Source organism: Camellia sinensis, chromosome 6 (assembly GCF_055761805.1).
Source record: "Camellia sinensis isolate YWXY chromosome 6, ASM5576180v1, whole genome shotgun sequence".
In the NCBI taxonomy this organism is placed as follows: domain Eukaryota; kingdom Viridiplantae; phylum Streptophyta; class Magnoliopsida; order Ericales; family Theaceae; genus Camellia; species Camellia sinensis.
In genome coordinates, this window is record NC_138966.1 from 24,294,643 (window position 1) to 24,315,848 (window position 21,206).

At 34.1% G+C, this 21,206-nt stretch overlaps 1 protein-coding gene and 1 long non-coding RNA gene across 2 annotated transcripts; both read right to left on the reverse strand.

The window, feature by feature from the left end:
• Positions 1-555: 555 nt before the first annotated feature.
• Positions 556-1,048, reverse strand: LOC114292134 (uncharacterized). The gene is made up of 2 exons (XR_003639593.2): positions 863-1,048; positions 556-776 (listed from the first exon to the last, which is right to left on the reverse strand). It is a non-coding gene; the product is annotated as an uncharacterized LOC114292134 (long non-coding RNA).
• A 2,102-nt stretch (positions 1,049-3,150) lies between these two features.
• Positions 3,151-13,741, reverse strand: LOC114292120 (kinesin-like protein). The gene is made up of 7 exons (XM_028236034.2): positions 13,601-13,741; positions 9,742-10,097; positions 9,582-9,630; positions 9,397-9,448; positions 8,099-8,262; positions 6,306-6,419; positions 3,151-3,751 (listed from the first exon to the last, which is right to left on the reverse strand). The coding sequence occupies exons 1-7, from the start codon at positions 13,607-13,609 to the stop codon at positions 3,596-3,598; spliced, it is 900 nt and encodes a 299-aa protein (XP_028091835.2). The 5' UTR covers positions 13,610-13,741; the 3' UTR covers positions 3,151-3,595.
• Between the last annotated feature and the right edge of the window lie 7,465 nt (positions 13,742-21,206).

Genomic DNA, 21,206 nt, shown 5'->3' on the forward strand with positions numbered 1-21,206 from the left:
ATATAGTTCAGCTGCCAAAACTTAAATCCAAACCCAGATCATTTGAACCATATTAGAACATTACAAAACAGCTAACACATATTCACATCAATTTTTTTTCTTATCTTTTCAAAATTTTTTCCATCTAATTTTTTATCTATATAAATTTTTTTTTTTTTTTTTTTTTTTGGTTGAAATAGATCTTTTGTTGTATCTATTGGAAATCAATTGAAAAACACATTTCAATTTTTTACTATCTGTCTAAATATTTTATCTGTTTAATCAGATCATCATTATCACCCAAAACCTCGCAGAACCGATCTGATGTTTAATGATAAGTAAAAACTTAACATCGTGCATTTCAAATAGGATCATTAACACTCAAGAAACAAGAAAAAATATTTTGTTTCCAGAACCACAAATGTATCATTTAAATTAAGAACTAAACAACAATAGTAGAGAAACCAAAAGAAAAAAGAAAAAGGCAAAAGTAGAGATTTTCAAATCACAAGAAATCCAAACCCTACATGCAAGAATGACCAAAACACACATTATCTTGATTAACATTAACTGAAATTTCTAAAACGAATTAATTTCTTTTTATATTTCTTAGCAACCAAACACAGAAAAATATACAAGCTCTTCACCATCTGATTCAGATCTGAAAATAGAACACACAAACAGAGAGAGACATAGAGTACGTTCTCGTCGGAGAGAAACTAAACAACAAAGCGAGAATGGTCCCAACGAGTAGATACTTCTTAGATTTGTTGTCTCTATACAACAACTGGATTGATCTGAGAAATGGAGAAGACAAACGCCTTAGATTTAGAACTGGAATGAAGAGAGAGAAGATAGGGAGAGAGAGAGGGAGTCGTCTCACCAGACCCCATACTACTTCGCCTGTGACGATGGCGGGATATGCGGCGGACCTGCCGCAGCAAGCGACAACCGCGACAGTGCGAGCAACGGCCGTGACGGCGTAGAACGATGAGCGACTGCGAGGAAAAGAGGAGAGAGAGAGAGAGAGTGTGTGTGTGGGGAAGAATTTTTTGATGATGTTTACCGTGAAAAATAAAATTTGGGTCCAGCTTGTCTCATATTGAGATCAAGATAGAAATCGTCCAATTCAGTTCATAGGCCTATATTTTGGTTCCTTTTCGATAATCCGAACAGTTCAATGTGTAGAACTCGTTGAGTACTACATCCCTGTAAAAAATTACATTGATTGGATATCGATAGCTATTTGATCGGAGAAGAATTCTATCAACCGTTTATTTTTTCACCGTTCATTTTTTTTAATACAAATTTGATCCGATCAAAATAGCTATCGACATCCGATCAACATGATTGTTATCTGGAATATATTACTCTACAAGTTCAACACATTAAATGATTTGGATTATCGAAATAAGGCCTAGAAATGAGACATAGGTCAGACTGGATGGGTCCAGTCTTGATCTAAATATGAGACAAGCTGGACCCTAAAATTTATATACATGTGAGTAGTTTGGTCATTTTGTATAATTTGTCCTTATGGCCAAAGTAATTTACAGTGTGAATTTTTTACCAAAGAAAATTTAAAATTAAACTTTTAAACCGAGTACTCTTATTATTATTATTATTACAAAGAAAAACCAATTTGACATTAGTAATAAATCAAACTCAAATTTTTTTAATTATTTCAATTTAAACCTTAAATATTTTTTTTGTGGTAATTTCCATTATTTTTGCTTAGATTCATGCCACCATATCAAACATAATAGTAGATCCATCATAGTAGGGGGTATCACTCATAAATTTCACTTGCCAACTAAACAAATATGCATCTTCTTGATATTGCTAGGAGCTCCTTTCCCAGACTTGTTAGCCAAAATTATTAGGGTGCAAAATTGAATGCAAAGGACTAACCCAGGTACAAGTGAACCAACTATGCCAATCCATAAAACAAATAAATAATTTAGAGCGTAAATTTTTGACCAAAGAAAATTTAAAATTAGACTTTTAAACCGAGCACCTTTATTATTTTTATAAAAAAGAAAAATCAATTTGACCTTAGTAACAAATCAAACTCTAATTTTTTTAATTATTTCAATTTAAACCCTAAATGTTTAACAAATCAAACTGTAACTTTTTATTATTATTATTATTATTATTCAGTGTGTTTGGTTTGAGTTTTTTGGGTTAAGTTTTTTGAAAATTGAATTTTTTAGCTTTTGTATTTTTTTGCTTTTAGTGAATATTTTGAAAATTTTAAACATTTTTTTTACTTTTTAAGATGCACCTTACTTAGATGTATCTAAAAAGTAAAAAATTTGTGAAAAAAATATTTTAAAAACTAATAAATACATAGAAATTCAAAAAAATGTACTGAATTCTCGTATTTTTTTTTATATTTTTGGTATTTAATGAATTTTTAAAAGATTTTTTTACAATTTTTTTACTTTTTAGGTGTATTTATGTTAGGTATGTTTAAAAAGTTAAAAAAAAAATTGCTTAAAATATTAAAAAAATTTAATAAAAACAAAAAAACATGAAAAATAAGAAAATAGAATTTTCTAAAAAGTGTTTTTAGAAAAATGGAACAAAACAAGCTGATTATTATTATTATTTTTTGTTGTTGTTGGTAATTTCCATTATTTTTGCTTAGAATCGTGCCACGATATCAAACATAATAGTAGATCCATCGGTTTAGGGGGTATCTCTCATAAATTTCACTTGCCAACTTGCATCTTCTTGATATTGCTAGGAGCTCCTTTCCCAGACTTGTTAGCCACAATTATTAGGGTACAAAATTGCATGCAAAGGACTAACCCAGGGACAAGTGAACCAGCTATGCCAATCCATAAATCAAATAGATAATTTAGAGTGTGAATTTTTTATCAAAGAAAATTCAAAATTAGACTTTTAAACTGAGTACCCTTATTATTATTATTATTATAAAGAAAAACCAATTTGAACTTAGTAACAAATCAAACTCCAATTTTTTTTAATTATTTCAATTTAAACCTTAAATGTTTAACAAATCAAACTGTAACATTTTTTCTTTGTTTTTTTTTTTTTTTTTGGTGGTAATTTCCATCATTTTTGCTTAGATTTATGCCACGATATCAAACAAAATAGTAGATCCATCGTAGTAGAGGGTATCACTCATAAATTTCACTTGCCAACTAAACAAATATGCATCTTCATGATATTGCTAGGAGCTCCTTTCCCAGACTTGTTAGCCAAAATTATGAGGGTACAAAATTGAATGCAAAGGACTAACTCAGGTACAAGTGAACCAGCTATGCCAATCCATAAGTCAAATAGATAAAAAGAATCAAGACTCAAGAGCCTCTCTCTCTCTCTCTCTCTCTCTCTCTCTCATGTGGACCACTTCAACTATAGGCCTTCTTTGCAAAAATAATCATCGACTCATCTACAACAGCACCTCCAACAAAGATAACTCGTCTGGCTAAAGGCAGTGGCGCGGTGGAGCTGGCAATATTTTGAAGAAGAATTGGGGAATTTGGTGGTTTAGGCAATCACTTCCCCAACTCACTGAGAATGCCACAATAGCTCTATGGGGAACTAATGAACAAGGACAAAATGTCGATAGGCCAATAATGAAATTCTACTTGGTTTGTAGCTGTTTTGCAAGGGTTCGAAGAAAACGTGCAAGGGACCTTTCGGCACCATTTAATGCTGCATCTGCTTCCCCCTCATTCTCCTCTGAAGTGACTTGGCGCTCTTGCATAGAGTGCACTTCCCTCACAAGTCTCCGCAATTCCTGTATATGGTGCAAAATATCACAGACAAGAGAGGAAGCATGTGTATGTGATTCAATTTTAAAAAGGGTAGAAGTCATCCAGTAAATAACTTGTATAAAACAAAATTTTTAGTGTGATAATCAGGGATGAAGTCAATAGATGTTCCCGGCTTGATTTCAATATCAGACTAGTTAAATTTTTCTGAAGAAAATAAAGCACAAACAAGAGACCATCTTTGAATACTCCAGGCATGAATTCAGCTATCAAGTAAGATTCTGTGCCCAAGATTTATAACTACCAAGTAACAACTGCTCACAAAAATCACAAATTGACAGAAAAAAATAACCTTCTTAATAATCCTACACTGATCAATCAAACAAGGCAAGTTGTAATACAATAAACAGAAGAAATCATTTAACACGCTAATGTGCCATATATTCATAAAGGCATATCACCAGGATGAACTTAGTTTTCACAGAAGCCAAGTAGCTGGGTGACAAATGCATTTGAACTTAATTTGTCAAATAGACGTATTGACTTAATACAAGATAAGTACATCATGGTAAATACAGAATAGAATAGTACAAGTCTACTGTTTAGTCAAAAGTGAAGCAGCATATTGCAGCCAAATATCCAGCTTCAATGAGGCTCAGGTCATAAGATGGGCTAACCCGTAAAACCAAGCCCAAGAACAAGAAAGCTGCTGAGCATGGACCCAATGAGTAAGGATCAGGATCCTCTACCATGGATCTCTTTGCAACAGTTTTGCTGTGGTAATCCTAAACGGGCTACATTAAAAAGGAGCTTCAAGTCACAAGTCCATTTCTGAATTTTTTGGGCCATTGTGCCGAAACTCTAATCTCATTGGGCCAAAATGATACAATTTGTTCAAAAATCTGTTGAAATCAACCTGTCTGTCTGTCTGTTGAAATTCATCAAACTAACTATATGTTGAAATGTGACACGTCACTCATTCAACAACCTATCTGTTGAATATCACACATTTTCTACCTCACCACCGCCACCTGCTGCTGCCAGCCACCAGCAACTTTTCCGGCGTGTCCTTATCACCAAACAAAATTTTTCCTTGGATCTAATGTCTTATACCCCCTTTGGGATGGACTTTCCACCAATTTTCTCTTTAAATATATATATATATATATATAATAATTGCATGTCATTTTATTTCAATTTTAAACTCAAGCCGTTGGATTATATGCTTTATTGACATGTTTTGTTGCGGTAAAAAGCATAGCAAGATCATTGTTCAGAAAACATGGCAGTTAACTACATAGGATTAAAACTAATAAAACTACCTAGCATATGTAACTGGAGTTAGTGGTTAGAGTTAGAGAGCTCAGAAGTTTGCAATATTTACAAAACCTCTGAGTCCCTGATAATATCTGTAACAATATTGACAAAACCAAGTAATTCCAAAGGATATCCTTTACAATAATCATATATGTATGTTTTATATTATTTAATACAAACACTTGAGTTGGTATGAACATCACAGTGGCGGATGTATGAAGGGACCGGGGGGCACGTGTCCCCCCTCAATTTTGTGTATATGTATATTTTGTATATAAGGAAAATAATTAACAAATAGAAAATTTGTGGAGAAATAACATTTAGAATGATTTCTTAATGGCATTTTTCAAATTACGAAAATAATGGTGGTTGTTTTGATTAAAAATGAAGAAATTACAACAAGCCACATTATTATATTCAAATATTTTTAAAAAAAAATTCAGTGCAACAGTGATACCACATCATCACTTACAATTAAACATAGTTAATCCCACTAGGAAAATGTGGAATTATTGAATTGTTAATTATATTTGGCAAGTTGAATTAACCCTCCATGTGTTATTTTAGTACTGGTTAGTGATACCATATATCGATAATGATGTAGTATCACTATTATTTGTATATTATTATATAATCTATCATAAGACATACAAGATTCTTTTACATTACCTATCATATACTAGTTACAAATAATATCATATTTTCAATTATCATATTTCACAAGGTTAATGGCAAAAAATTTAAAAAAAAAAAAAATTAAATTTAAAACTTTTAGATTAAATTTTTAAGATTTTGTGCTTACTATTAATCAAAAAAATTATTATCTATTGTTATTGATTATGAGAAAAAAAATTTGAAGTTGTAATTAATAAGTGCCCTATCTGAACAATTTTTCTTGTTCCACCACTGACGTCATAGTTTTTTTTTAATTCCTAAACTGCCCTTCTTCCTTCTTCTGTAACTACCAAATTCAAATATACCCATGTGCTTTTTTGTAACTGCAAATTTCAAGTGCACCCATGTGGGTGTGCACACCTTCTAGTATATGCACATATATAGTGTGGAAACTTTGCATATTAGCAATCAGCAAGCAGAACTTAACAACTAAAAAAAAAAAGAAGAAAGAATATATTATACTATGCATTACACTTTCTCTAGAGAACCACCCATGCATGAGTAAGCACATGCATTTGTTTGTTGTGTGCAACAAAAAGAGAGAGATAATAATGAAAATAAAATAGCATGCGATATGACCCAACTCACCTGACGGTCAAAATCAACATCTTGAACCGAATAAATTTCCTTGGTAATGTCGGCATCCTTATTTATCAGCCCATCAGACCATCTGGTTGCCATATTAATGTAATTATGGGACCCCTGCAAATAATCTTCAAAGTGAGACCTTTCATAAACATGAGAAAAGTTGCTAAAAATTCCATTTACACTCACATGGGTGGGTAATGGGGAGTGCAAATGGTAGTGTTACTAGCAAAACTGCATAAACATTCCAAGACTAGGTTACGATATTCTTATGAAGCTGTAGACTGTTTTGCTGCCAATAAGCACTAGTTGGATAATTAAAGTAAAGGCAAAAGAGTATACAATGAATTAATAATTGCAGAATGCATGGATACATTGTCTTATTATGCATTAAAGAATATTACATATCAACTTAACCTCTTGCCCAATGTTTTAAAACCAGACTAGACCGGACTGGACCGGCCGGTTCAACCGGTTGAGCTATCAACCAATCTAAGTCCGGTCCGGATATATCCTCGAACCTGTTGTAGTTCAAAAACAGGCCCTTTTTTATTGAACCGGTGCTAGTTGGAGTGAACAGGCTGGGCTTGACCACTTAAGCGGTCAAGTGTTAGAAAAGATTGTTCGCAATATTCAAACTCAGCATCTCAAGCATAAAATTGTTGTTTCTTACCACTATGCCAGCATTACTCATTCTTGATAAATTAGTAGATATATTTTATTTATTATATTCCAATTACTTTCTGTCATATATTAGTATAATTAACATTTTTACAAATAATATCAATATAAATACAAAAGTATAAAACATATAATGCATATTTAATACATATTTCTTATTTAAGCATAATTTTTAATATATTTATTAGGTAATTATTATATTACAGTTCAATCTGGTTTGACCCAATGATTGAAGTAGCAATAATGTTAGAATGTGGGTCCCACACCCATATAAGACATTTGGTAGAAATTTAGGTAAAACTTTTGGGGTCTCTAGCACTACTCTTGAAGTAGTGACCCATCCACTTGATTCCTTTTCCGGTTCACTCACAGATCCGATTTTTAAAACCTTGTTTTGCTCACAAGAATATATATGTGTATATATAGCTAATAGATTACCTAAAATAATTATTATTCTTTACCTAAAAGCATATCGACATTAAATACTGAGATGCACAATCAGAATATGTTTACGTTCTTTTATAGATAACACTGGAAGAAAAGCATTTATAAACCCCAAGGTGAAGCCTAACCTTCCACAAACCTTAAAATATTGCCAGAAATAATAAACTAAAATACTTCATTTTGTGAACACATTTTTGTTGGTCATACTTCATTTTGTGAAACTTGAGATCTCACCTTACAGAAATAATAACTTAAATACTTAAACTTATCAAAATCACACTTATGAGTTCTAATAAAATAAAGAGGCCTTCCTTCAGAGTACCAACAGTTAACTCTCAGGTTTAGAACTTTCAAAATAACAAATATCAAGTTTTGAGAAGAAAATAAAATGGAAACTAGAAGTAAACATGCAAAACAAAAGATACATTTTCATGGGATGGACTTAAGATAGGCATGTGCCAATCACATTTCCGATCATCATTGTTGAATTTTTCTAATAATGCCACCATCATCACCGATTCTTTTCGGAGTCAGACTTGATGATGTCAATTATTATCACTATTAATCACCTTCATTATCACTCGATATTTTTAATTATTTTTATTACCACCACTGATCAATCCAAAATCCCCAATTTTATTCAAACCACAAAGAAACATATCATAACATACCTCCTCTTCATCTTCATATTCGGTTTCTTCTACCTCATCATCATCATCTTCAATGTCCCACATTTCTGAACCAGATAAAGCCTGAAACTTATTCTGGTCACCATCTTTTGTAGCCTGAATAAGACCATCCATCAATTCAGGCTCTGCGTCCCTTAGCAATCTTCCTAAGAAGAATTTGAAGTGCTAAATTAATACCGTAGGCTATATTACATGGACTCGGGTATCGGATGCAGGTACATGTCCAAGCATCAAATCATTCTAAATCTAAATCTAGATCTTAGGATAGTGGGATATATATAAAAAATTGGATATGGAAAAAAAAAAAATACAAAAAATATGAAATTCATTTGTGTAAAAGCTAGAAATGATTAGTAGCAAATGCAAACATTTTCAAATATCATATAAAATTGGAGAATTTAAATGTCTGAAGTGTCAACACATATCTCACACCCTTATCCTTTTCATATCTGGTGCACAGAGGTACATTGGGAGTCCATGTAACACAGACCACAAACATGTGAAATTGTCAGGTACGTAAATTATACCATGAAATTTATCATGAAGATTGTTGAGAAAGAACTCAATACTGCAGGGTTAAGAATCACGCAAGATATGCACTTACAAATCAAAAACAAAAAGAAAAAGAATAGTAACCTAAAAGATATGCACAATGAACATTAGTTTCAAAGATACAAGTTTTCAACCTACATAATTTCATTTTAGACAGAATACAGAAAAACAGTGTTTTGACTAATCTGGCATGAAATTAAAAGTTACATCGCATGCCACCGAATGAATAGAAGCTGCACACCCAGTGACAATTTAAACAGGCCATCAAGACTAGCAGCAGGCATTGCCATTTGAAAAATTAAGATATTGTCAACGAACTTACAATAGCAAATTGTCTTTCTCCTTCCTTCATCTAATTTCACTTACATTTTTAAACACAGTTTTCTTTCTTTTTGACAGGTGTACAGGTAATGCTACTGTATGCAGTTAGAGGACACTCGTGGGCACATGAAGTAAGCCGTAAATTATAGGCAAGAGGTCAAACGAAATGACCATCATACTTGAGCATATTCTCCAAGTTGAAGAAATCAAACCTTGCCTACGGTATGCCTCGCACAAATCCAACTAAAATAAATATTCTCTCTTTTCCAAAGTTTATAATTTATGTCAATTAAAGTTACCAGACTCCATGGATGAAAGCTAATTTGCATAAACCTCGCAACATAAAAAAAAAGACGTCTAATTCGAAAGCAATGCAACTCTTTACTACCATCTTAAGTTTTGCATACCTATATAATTGAACTGCCTTCGCTTTCCTTCTCGAACATCACGGCCTAATCTCTGAGGCAAAAAAACAAACACCTAGTATTCAAAAAACTACATCGACCAAAACCAAAACAAAAACAAAATTCAACCAATCATTATTCTAATCAAAACAAATGTACAAAATAACACTAATCGTAAGTATCATCACCTTCACTAGCATGATAGCATCGAAGACCTCGGGTTCAAGAGAAGCGACTCTGCAATCAAAATTCACACAAAACTAGAATTTCAACGAACAAACAATACGGCGATTCTGTATCTATAAATAGGTAATTTGATGAAGTAGATGAGGACATTTTGGGAAATACCTGAGAATACGTTTGATTTGAGGAGTAGAGAAAGCGGCGAGCTCCATTCCCCATCGGACGGCGCGCCGAGCCTCGCGCTTCTTCTCGTTGCGGCTCTTCCTTGCATTGGGATCATCCGAGTCGTCGATGTTGCTGTATCTGGAATCCAAAGCGTAGGGTGATTTGAGGCCGTGTGATCGGAAATGGAGGGTACGATGAAAGGAAGGGACTACGGTGGAGATGAGAGGTGGTCGTAGGGAGGTAGTGAGGGTGTAGAGTGTTGAGGAGGGTGAGTGGAAGAGATAATGGTGGAGTGTTGTGCGGGAGTAGCAACGGTGCTGCCACCGAAGCCATCGCAGCATTACAGGTTTCATTAGATGAACTGTTAATGTACACCTCCTACACCACTAAAACCTACCACTACCACTACACACCTCCACTACTCCTCACCCACTCCACCTACCACCTCCACTTTACCTACTACCACCACCCACTCTACACCTACTACTCCCAAAACCTCTCTATATATAGGACTTGTAATATACAGATACATATAACAACACATCAATCTTGTAACAACAAATCAATCAATAATACATGTGTTTTATCATGGTATCAGAGCCATAAGATTTAGGCCCATATTTTGTTTTCTCACCGGCGGGCAGCCGGCCGGCAACCTTGCCTTCGCTGCCCGCTGGAATTTGTTTACACATACCTTCAGTTTCCTTCCAACTCATCAACAAAAATCACCACCGCCTCTCTCGCTTCACACCACTCGAACCCCTGAGTTTCTCGGTCTCGACACCCAGATGGGTTTATGGGATGGTCCTCACACGGCGACCACAGCCGGAGGAGCCAATGTGGCTTTGGATGTACTTCAAATGCCTCAGGTCACATGTTCGAAGATTGGTAGAGAGAACAAAGGAAGGAAAGAGAACTCTTTGTCTCTCTCTCTACTCTGACTGAGAAGGATGCAGGCCATTACGGGGCACCAATCTTTGAAGCCCTCACCTGCGATTTCTTATCTCAAATCCATCTACCCTCTCTCTCATCATTACTATGGTGCTGATCATCCGCTGGACACCCACACACCGAAACAAGAGAGGGAAATGATCAAATCCAACTTCCAGAAAAATCAACAACGAAAAAGGGACGGAGAAGGAGGGTGCCTTCCCAGGAAAGTGGGACTCATTACATGAGCTTTTTTCGCAGCTTTTACAGACAATATGAAGAACATGTGCTTGAGCAGTGCCTTCTCTCTCTCCATAGACACACGCACACAGAACTCACACACACCCACGAGATTTCTGATGCCAACATTTTTTTTTTAATCATCACCCCCCTCCACTTTCTCTTATTTTAACATATCTCTATATCTATATATATTTTATTACATTGACACACCCCTACTTTTCCATCTCTCCCCCACTCTCTAGTATATATATATTTATATAACTTCTGATTAAATTGCTCTTCTTTCTCTTCATAACTAGAAAGAGCCACAACTTCAACACTAAAAAATTCACACCACCACCCCCTGTTCCCCACTGTCTAGTATATATATATTTATATAAATAAAACCCACACTCTCTAGTATATATATATTTATATAAATAAAACCCATCTTGCACTGTCCATCTTGCACTGTGTGCGCACGCCAACCTTCGCCACTTTTTTATTTTATTATTATTTTTGTACAAACTCATATCTACTCTTTTTTTTTTTTAAACGCATGCTGATTCATGTTACCTTTACTTTACCCACTTTACTTTTATTTATTTTATTTTATTTTATTTTTTCTTTTAAAAAAAAAAAAAAAAAAAAAAAAAATCTTCTATTCATTCCATCTAATTTTTCTGCTCAGTTTTATCCCTTCAAACCATTCGGATTTGCACCATACACTCATTTTATTTCTATCGGGTCTTCGCCCTAATCACCATTTTACACCATAATAAAAAAAAAAAAAAAAAAAAAAACATAAAACAATAAAAAAAAATATATATATAAAAAAAAAAAAACAAAAAAAAACAAAAAAAAAAACAAAAACACAACCAAACAAACACCAAACCACCACACCCACAGTGGTTTTTTTTCTTCTCTACTCTGCCGCCGGTCTCTTCTTCTTGCCTCCGTCCTGGACGGCCCTTGCCGGTGTTGCCTCCGTATTTCCCACTCCACTGGGCATGATCAGTACTCCCTGCTCCTCCACTGCAGCATATGGCGGCCCTCCAAATCGGAACATCACGGTGGCCTTCCGCTTCAGCTCCTTGTTTTCTGCCCTTAGCACGCTTATCTCTGCTCGCGCATCCTTATACATGCGTTGGAGCAGAGCCAGCTGGGAGTTTAAATGCTGCACCTCATTTGTCCTACTCTGCAGCCGGTTCGACAAGTTTGTGACCGCCGTCATGCTTTCCACACATGCCTTCAGCGTATACTGATTGGCCTCCACATCCGACTGCACAGCCATTTTTTGCTCCACCGACTGCATCGGAAAGTTCAACGGAGCAAACCCAGTGGTGTTTGGTTGAGGTTCACGGGACACCGCACCTGCTATCTCTCTTGTGGACTCGTTGAGGTCGGGAAAGAGAGTAAGTAGACCACGGGACGACGAAGCCATTTTCTCTCGCAACAGAGTGTTACAGCCTCTCTCTCTCAGCACAACGCAGACTTCTTCAGAGGTTTCTCTCAGTTTCTTGTCTGAGCCTCTGCCTCGGCCTCAGCTCCGTCTTGGTTAAATAGCCGAGGCAGCCACGCGCATCGCGCGCCTCTTCTCGCCGACAAACTGGCACGCCTTTTCATGGCACGCCTTTTGATGCATTCGGGCACGCCTTTTGATGGCACGCCTTTTGAGGGTGCGGGCACACCTTTTGAGGGCACGACTTTTGAGGGCTCGATATCTACATCCATGTATATTTTTTGGGCAGCCTATATACACACTCATACAGTGTCTTCTACACCGGTCAGCTTTATCAATCCCTTTGTTTCAACCTCAAATAGGTTTCTATCTTCACACCTATTTGAGTTTGAGGGGGGGTTATACCAGTATCATGTATAAGTCGCTCATGGCGCACTCCCTAAGTCGCCTCCTCGGTGCACCACCACAGCTGCTCCATCGGTCCGACATGACCTCATAAACTGTCTTCTACAACGGTCTGACACGACCACACAGTGTCTGCTACATCGGTCCGACATGACCCCGTAAACTGTCTGCTACATCGGTCCGACATGACCCCGTAAACTGTCCTACTACATCGGTCCGACATGACCCCGTAAACTGTCTTCTACAACGGTCCGACATGACCCCGTAAACTGTCTTTTACAACGGTCCGACATGACCCCGTAAACTGTCTGCTACATCGGTCCGACATGACCCCGTAAACTGTCCTGCTACATCGGTCCGACATGACCCCGTAAACTGTCCTGCTACAACGGTCCGACATGACCACGTAAACTGTCTTCTACATCGGTCTGACACGACCACACAGTGTCTGCTACAACGGTCCGACATGACCCCATAAACTGTCTGCTACATCGGTCTGACACGACCATACCGTGTCTCCTATCCTGTTTTATTTATCAGTTTATTTTTCTGTTTTGTTACTCTCTTCAAACTCAAGTTGGTTAGTTCCTATCCTCCTTGAGTTTGAGGGGGGCTGTTAATGTACACCTCCTACACCACTAAAACCTACCACTACCACTACACACCTCCACTACTCCTCACCCACTCCACCTACCACCTCCACTTTACCTACTACCACCACCCACTCTACACCTACTACTCCCAAAACCTCTCTATATATAGGACTTGTAATATACAGATACATATAACAACACATCAATCTTGTAACAACAAATCAATCAATAATACATGTGTTTTATCATGAACCATTCGCGCTCTCTCTTCCCCTGTTCTCTATCCGATGATATTTTTTTTTTTTGTTTTAAAATGACAAGTTGTAGCCGTGTGGTATGTTCTTAAAAACTTTGGTGCAGCTGCAGATTAGATTGGCTTGGGTGAACACTCATCAGTCACACGTTGGGGGTAAATTTGGCTCGCTGGCGGTTTATCCGAAACTCGCTTGTAGTCCGGCGCAACTCGGCCCGGGTAGGCCTGTTCAAGCCTGGGTCACCTGTTTCGAAGTTCAGTCTGGTCTGTAAGTCCAGCCTGCTACGCCTATCCTGAAGCCTGGCGTGGCGCATCAGGTTAGACTCACTCAAGGCTTGACTCGACTGAGGTCTAGCGTCATTTTCTAGTAAAAAAAAAAAAAATTTTGATTAAAATTTTTTTAAATGATCAGGCCTACTCCAAGCTTGAGCCCAAACCTGTTGACTCGGCCTACCAACACACTCAAGGCCCAAGTACTCTCTAGACTTGGACTTGGACATAAGCCTAATTTCTTGACTCGTAGACCCGTCCAAATTTTGGCAGGAGCTCGGGTTGTACCAAATTTACACCTCTATCATACATATGAACTTAGGTGAAATGAAAAAAATAAATTTGTATATGTCTATTTGTCTATTTAGTTAATGAATACAGATTCTTTAGACCGAATGGATTAATAGTTGAATGTAGATTGATTTGATAGTTTGAGATTTATTGTGTTGAGATTATTTTGAACTATTTTTCAATAAATCTTTATTATTTTGTACTCAGAATTTTTTGCGGTTCATTTTTTTTTTTAATACAAATAATGACCAAATTTTCATATTTCATAAATAGTAAATATACTTACTAAATAAAATGTTTCATTTTTAATACACAAAACATAAAAGCATAATTTTATTTTCTTGGAGTGTTGGTGAATCGGGTTGAATCAGATGGCCTCTTGGGGTGGATAAATCTCAGGTCGGGCCAAGTTCGGGCCTACTTTTTATAGTTATTCCCTTCTTAGTCCTGAATATTGATATTGTGCACCAATATGTCCTGGAGTCTTTTTTTTGTACCTGTTTTACCCTTGTTTTGTTTTTCCCTGTTTTGGCACATTTCTATTTGATTTTTGCCATCAAAATACTGTAATGTGAGTTTGAGTTTGGGTTTGTGATTTGGATTTCTATGGAATTTCGCGATTTGTTAATGCATTATTGTGGAGCTTCGTGATTTGTGATTTCGCACTTGGTATATATTTGGATTTTGCGATTTGCGATCTCATGGAGGGAACTCGATTTGTGATTTGCTTTTTATAAATCTATGAATCTTCGTGTTTTGTGATTTCGCATTTGGTGTATAGTTAGATTTTGTGATTTGTGATTTTGTGGATAGAGCTCAATTGGTATGTTTAATTTTAATTTCAATTTCGATGTTTTGGTGTTTTTTAGTTTGAGTTTGTGATTTTGATTTTGTTTATGATATTGTTGTTATTCTGTTATTTCTGCGATTGAATTTGTATTTTTATCATGATATTGAAAGCTTTGAGATATGTACATGTAATGAATGTTAGATTTTTTTTTTTTTTTGTTACGAAATTGTTTTGGTTGAACACAGATGTTGGTTTGTGATTTTCTACAGTGATAATTTTATCACTAAGTAGTTTGGGGTATTGATGGATTAACTTTTTCAACATTGATAAATTTATCAGCGAGTATAGGAATAGGAGATGAAAAAGTTGCATAATATAATGGTAAGATTCAAATCGAGTTACCTTGCCCAATAAGTGTAAGCCTTATTCACTGTTCATGCTCTTGGTCTTAGGTAGTGTTAATTGTTAAATTTATCACTGTTGGCTTTTGGATGTGTTTGAGTTGGTTGATAATTCTATCACTGTATTAGATTTTGCTTTAGGTTGTTTGAGTTGTTTGCTAAAATATAATTGTTGTTTGTTGCAAGATTTATAGTGATGAAAAAATTTTTGTTTCTTATGCACAAATTTAGAGGTGTGACATTGGTTATCAAGTATAATGATGGATTTAATTTCAAGGATTTAGTATATAAATTGTGTGCAAAGTGGAGTGAGTTAATTGGTAGTTCTTTGAATATGTCGTATTCAATGCCCGTACATTTTTATTATGGTCTACAAAGTGAAGAGGATTTGGAGGTTATGGTTGGACTCGCACTTTCTTGTGATATTCATCGTATTGATGTTTTTGTTAAGTGTTGTTCTTTGGGTGAAGGTTATATGATTTGTGATGGTGAAGCTGGTAGTAGTAGTAGTGTTGTTTGTGAAACTGATTTTTTGCCTTCATTTTATTCAAATCAACGGAAACCTTTACTCTCCGATAGGTGGGTTAATTGTATAAAATGAGTGGGTCAAAGGTTTGCTCAAGGAGTTGTTGAATTTCGAGATGCGTTGTCAAAGTATTCTATTCATTCCGGTTTTGATTTTGATTTTGTTAAGAATGACAAGGATCGTGTCACTATTCGTTGTAAGAGAATGGCTGATTTGGGATGTTTATGGAGCGTACATGCTAGAGTGGAAAATTCTAGTAAAGCTTTTGTTATTAAACAATTTGATGATGTTCATACATGTGGATCTTCTTTTCATACAATTAAACATACTAGGATGACTTCAAGTATGATTGGTGGGCTAATTTCAAGTGAGGTTCGTAATAAGACTTTGACATCGGTTAGTAAGGTGGTTTGTGATTTCAAGGACTATTATGGAACAGAAGTTTCTTACCGGCGAGCTTGGATGGGTGTTGAAAAAACAAGGGATGTTGTTTTTGGTGACTATTCATTTTCATTTGACGATCTTCGTTGGTATGTTGATACCGCTAATGATTGTAATTTGGGGAGTGTTTTTGATATGGAATTTGATATTGATAGCAAAGGAAGACATTTCAAATGCTTGTTTTTCGCTTTTGAGGCATGTATTCATGGTTTCAAGTATTGTCGGCCTATGTTGATGCTTGATGAAACTTTCTTGAAAGAAAGACACAAAGGTTGTTTATTGGCTGCTACGGAAAAAGACAGTAACCGAGGTATATTTTGTGTCTATTTGTTATTATTATTAAAACAATGATAATTTTATCATTTTTGTTACTGGAGAGTGTTGATTATTGAGTATGGTCAATCAATTAGTGATAAATTTATGTTGTATACTTTTGTATGTTGTATACTTTTGTTACATTTTTATATTTATACAGTGATAAATTTATTATGCATTGATTCTATATGTTGTATGTTTTTATTGAATTGTTGTAGTAATACAGTGATAAAGTTATCCATGGTTGGTGCTATATGTTATATACTTTGCGTTATGCTTTTGTTTTGTAATCTTTTTTATTTGTTACAAATAATGTGTATATATCTTGTTTGTAGGTTTATATCCATTATGTTTTGCCATTGTTGATAGTGAACGTTATGACAATTGGCATTGGTTTTTGTCAAAATTGTTTGTTATTTGTTATTTTGACTCCGAGAAGGGATATTACGTTTGTTACTGATCGACATGGAGGTTTGCTGAAAGTTTTAGCTAAGGTCTTTTCGTTTTCTTCTCATTCTTTTTGTCCAATGCATTTGAAAACAAACTTGAAGACTTATTTGTTAGTGAAAAGTCACGAATCTAAAAAGTATTTGCTCACTCCTTTTAGTAGACGTGCATATGCTCCTACTATTGAGTTGTTTAATGAGCTATTTGAAGAATTTAAGGGTCATTGTGGTCGTAATGTTCAGAAGTTTCTTGAGGATTTGCCTAATGAGTGTTAGTGTAACGCTTATTTTCAAGGCAAGAGGTATGGTGAAATGTGCACAAATGCTGCAGAATCTTTTAATTCATGGATTAGGGATAAGCACCATTTGTTTTCAACTAATCTTGTTGATGCTATACGGGTGAAACTAATGGAGCAATTTTCAAAAAGATGAAAACTTGAAAATAAGTGGAATCGTATTGTTTGTCATTTTGCAGAGAAAAAGTTGGAAGAAGTTTTTAATGATACAAAGGCATGGATAGTTAAGAAATGTAGTGATGATATTCATGAAATCCAATTGGATCATTCAGTTATGGTTGATAATGGGAAACAGTCTTGTTCTTGTCGATTGTTGGAAATTGATTCTTTTCCTTGCAAACATGGTTTTTATGCTATAAAGAGGAGTGAGAAGGATCTGAATTGTTTTCTTGATGATTACTACCATGTTCGTAGTTATTGTGATTCTTATTCGCATTCTATCTATCCAGTTCCTAGTATATGGAAGCCAAATGTAGTTTTTGATGATGACGTTGTTTTACCTCTTCTTTGTAAGAAACTAGTTGGACGTCCAAGAACAGAGAGAATACCTTTGAAGGGCGAATCAAGAGAATTAGGTGCAGTAGATGTGGAAAGATAGGAACTCATAGTCGAAAGACATGTAAAGAAGCTTGCTTTAGTTGTATTGATTTTAATTGAATTACTTTTGTTGAGAGTTGAGAGGTGTTACTTGCATTGAATGTTTGAGTATTTTTTGCAAGATACATCATTTCAGTAGTTGCATTGGATGAATGATGAATTTTTTGAATGGAAATTATATTTTTTGTTGATATTTTTACAAGATTAAGTTTCACAGATTTATATTCTTTGATTTTGGTTAAATGTAGTTGATGTTTTTGGTATTTTATACAGTGGTAAATTTATCCCTGGTTGGTTTGAATGCGTTGGTGGATTATGTTTTTTAAGAGTGATAAATTTACCATTGTCTGAAGGAAACAATCAAGCATTAATGGGGTTGTTGAATTTTGTTATTTTTAAGAATGATAAATTTATAACTAACTGTATGGAAAGAGTTGATGGTTTATTATATTTATGTCAGTGGTTGATAAATTTATCATTGTCATATCCAACCAAATGTTCTTTTTTACAGTGATAAATTTATCAGTGGCTTAAACTCAAGAAAAATCAATTGTAAGTAGTTTGGGACTAAGTTTCTCAATCTGTGCTACATTACTGCCACTATGCAATTAACTATCAGTGGGATCCTTGAAGCAAAATATTTCGATTTTGCAATTCATTTTCAGATTAAATTGTTCGAAATTTCAGTCTAAGAAATGCTTTAGATGCAACAGTTTATCATCAGGTCTTGAATAAGATCATATTTCTTCATAAATAATTGATTCTTGGAGTTAAATGTTAAAATGTATGTACGATCTGTTTTTTTGGATTTACTGTTAGAACTTTATCTCCACTCCATATACCTAGAATAGCATGTTCTTACATTCATTCCCAAACTTGAAAATATCTACAAATTGCAACAGTGTTTTAATTCTCAATTTGGACAATGTAATAATGTTTGTGTTTTAATTTTCAATTTAAATAAATTGTTTATTATTTTCTATATTGTTTTGTTTACTTGAATTAGGAAAAAAGAATGAGAGAGAGAGAGAGAGAGAGTGTTGTTGATTTTTGTTAGTTTGAACAGTGATAAATTTATCAGTGTAAAAAAAATGTCATGTTAGTAAATGAAGGGATCCAAACTTGTTATTAAGCATAAAGTAAGACTGATATCAAAGCCAGATGTGGTAAAAATATAGCTAAAAAAGATTGAATTTTCATTTAGTGTATTGTCTGTAATTTTAACATTGTAACAACTAAGCATTATAATATTCATTGAAGTAAAGTACGAACCAAAATGATCAACATATAGATAACATTGTAACAACCAAACAAGTCAAATGTATGAAGTATTCACATTCTAACAACTAAATGAATCAATGTTTCCTTTTTATTACACTGTAACAAACAAACAAGCAAAATGTTTTCATTTCTTCCAGATCTGTTGATTAGTGTAACAAACAAACAAGCAAAATGTTTTCTTTTCTTCCAGATCTGTTGATCATTGCAGAGGCAAGTCATCAATGTTTTCATCAACTATTTATTGTTGAGCAGTTTGTTGGTCAGTCAAGAAGATAGTTAATATATCGGCTCTCAATTGATTGCATTCTTCTTTGAAAAAAGTAGACATTATGTTGTTGCTGGAAACATATTGCCTCATGATATAGCAAACAATGATTTCACAATCAAGCCTGCAAAAAAATTTTGAAAACAAAATATTATAATTTGGTTTCGTTGCATTTTTTTTTTTATAGGAGTGTTTTGTTATTGATCAACTTACGAAATGTCTTCTTATTGTGGGCTGTTAATAACTCTCTCTGAATTAGGCAAATTAAGCAAATCTATCATTGTTATAATAATTTTTATCACTGAATTAGGCAGAGTAAGGAAATTCGTCATTGTATAGCAAATGTTATCACTCAATTAGGAAAATTAAGCAAATCTATCATTCTTATTGCAAATTTTATCACTGAATTAAGCAAAGTAAACAAATCTGTCATTGTATAACAAATTTTATCAGTGAATTAGTAAAAGTAAACAAATCCATTATTGCATGGCAAATGAACATGATGATATGATTATTATAAAGTTGAATATCACTAATAAATTAATATTGTATGATACACATTGAAAATAGTTTCAAATTGAATTTTATCACTTAATTATAGTTATGAAAGAAGAAGGGAATCAAATCCATCATTATAACAAATTTTATCACTCAATTAAGAAAATTAAGCAAATCTATCATTCTTATAGTAAATTTTCTAACTAAATTGGGCAAAATAAGCAAATCTGTTATTGTATAGCAAATGAATATGAAGATGTGATTATTATGAAGTTGAATATCACTTAATTATAGTTATAAAATAAGAACGGAAGATGAATACGACTCACATTTGATTCGCATGTTTGTTGAAGAAGAAGGGAAGCAAATCCATCATTATAACAACTTTTATCACTCAATTAAGAAAATTAAGCAAATCTATCATTCTTATAGCAAATTTTCTCACTGATTTGGGCAAAATAAGTAAATTTGGCATTGTATAGCAAATTTTATCACTGGAGTAGCAAAAGTAAGCAAATCTATCATTGTATAGGAAATGAACATGAAAATGTGATTATTATGATGTTGAATATCGCTCATAAATTAATACTATATGGTATAAATTGAAAATAGCTTCAAGACGAATTGTATCACTCAATTATAGTTATGAGAGAAGAAGGGAGGCAAATCTATCATTATAACAAATTTTATCACTCAATTAGGAAAATTAAGCAAATCTATTATTCTTATAACAAATTTTATCACTGAATTGGGCAAAGTAAGCAAATCTATCATTGTATATCAAATTTTATCACTGAATTAACAAAAGTAAGCAAATCCATCATTGTATAGCAAATGAACATGAATATGTGATTATTATGAAGTTGAATATCACTCATAAATTAATACTATATAATACACATTAAAAATAGCTTCAAGTCAAATTTTATTCCACAATTATAGTTATGAAAGAAGAAGGGAAGCAAATCCATAGTTATGAAATAAGAAGAGAAGCAAATCCATCATTATAACAAATTTTATTACTCAATTAGGAAAATTAAGCAAACCTATCATTCTTATAGCAAATTTTCTCATTGAATTGGGCAAAGTAAGCAAATCTGTTATTGTATATCAAATTTTATCACTGAATTAGCAAAAGTAAGCAAATTCATCATTGTATAGCAAATGAACATGAAGATGTGAT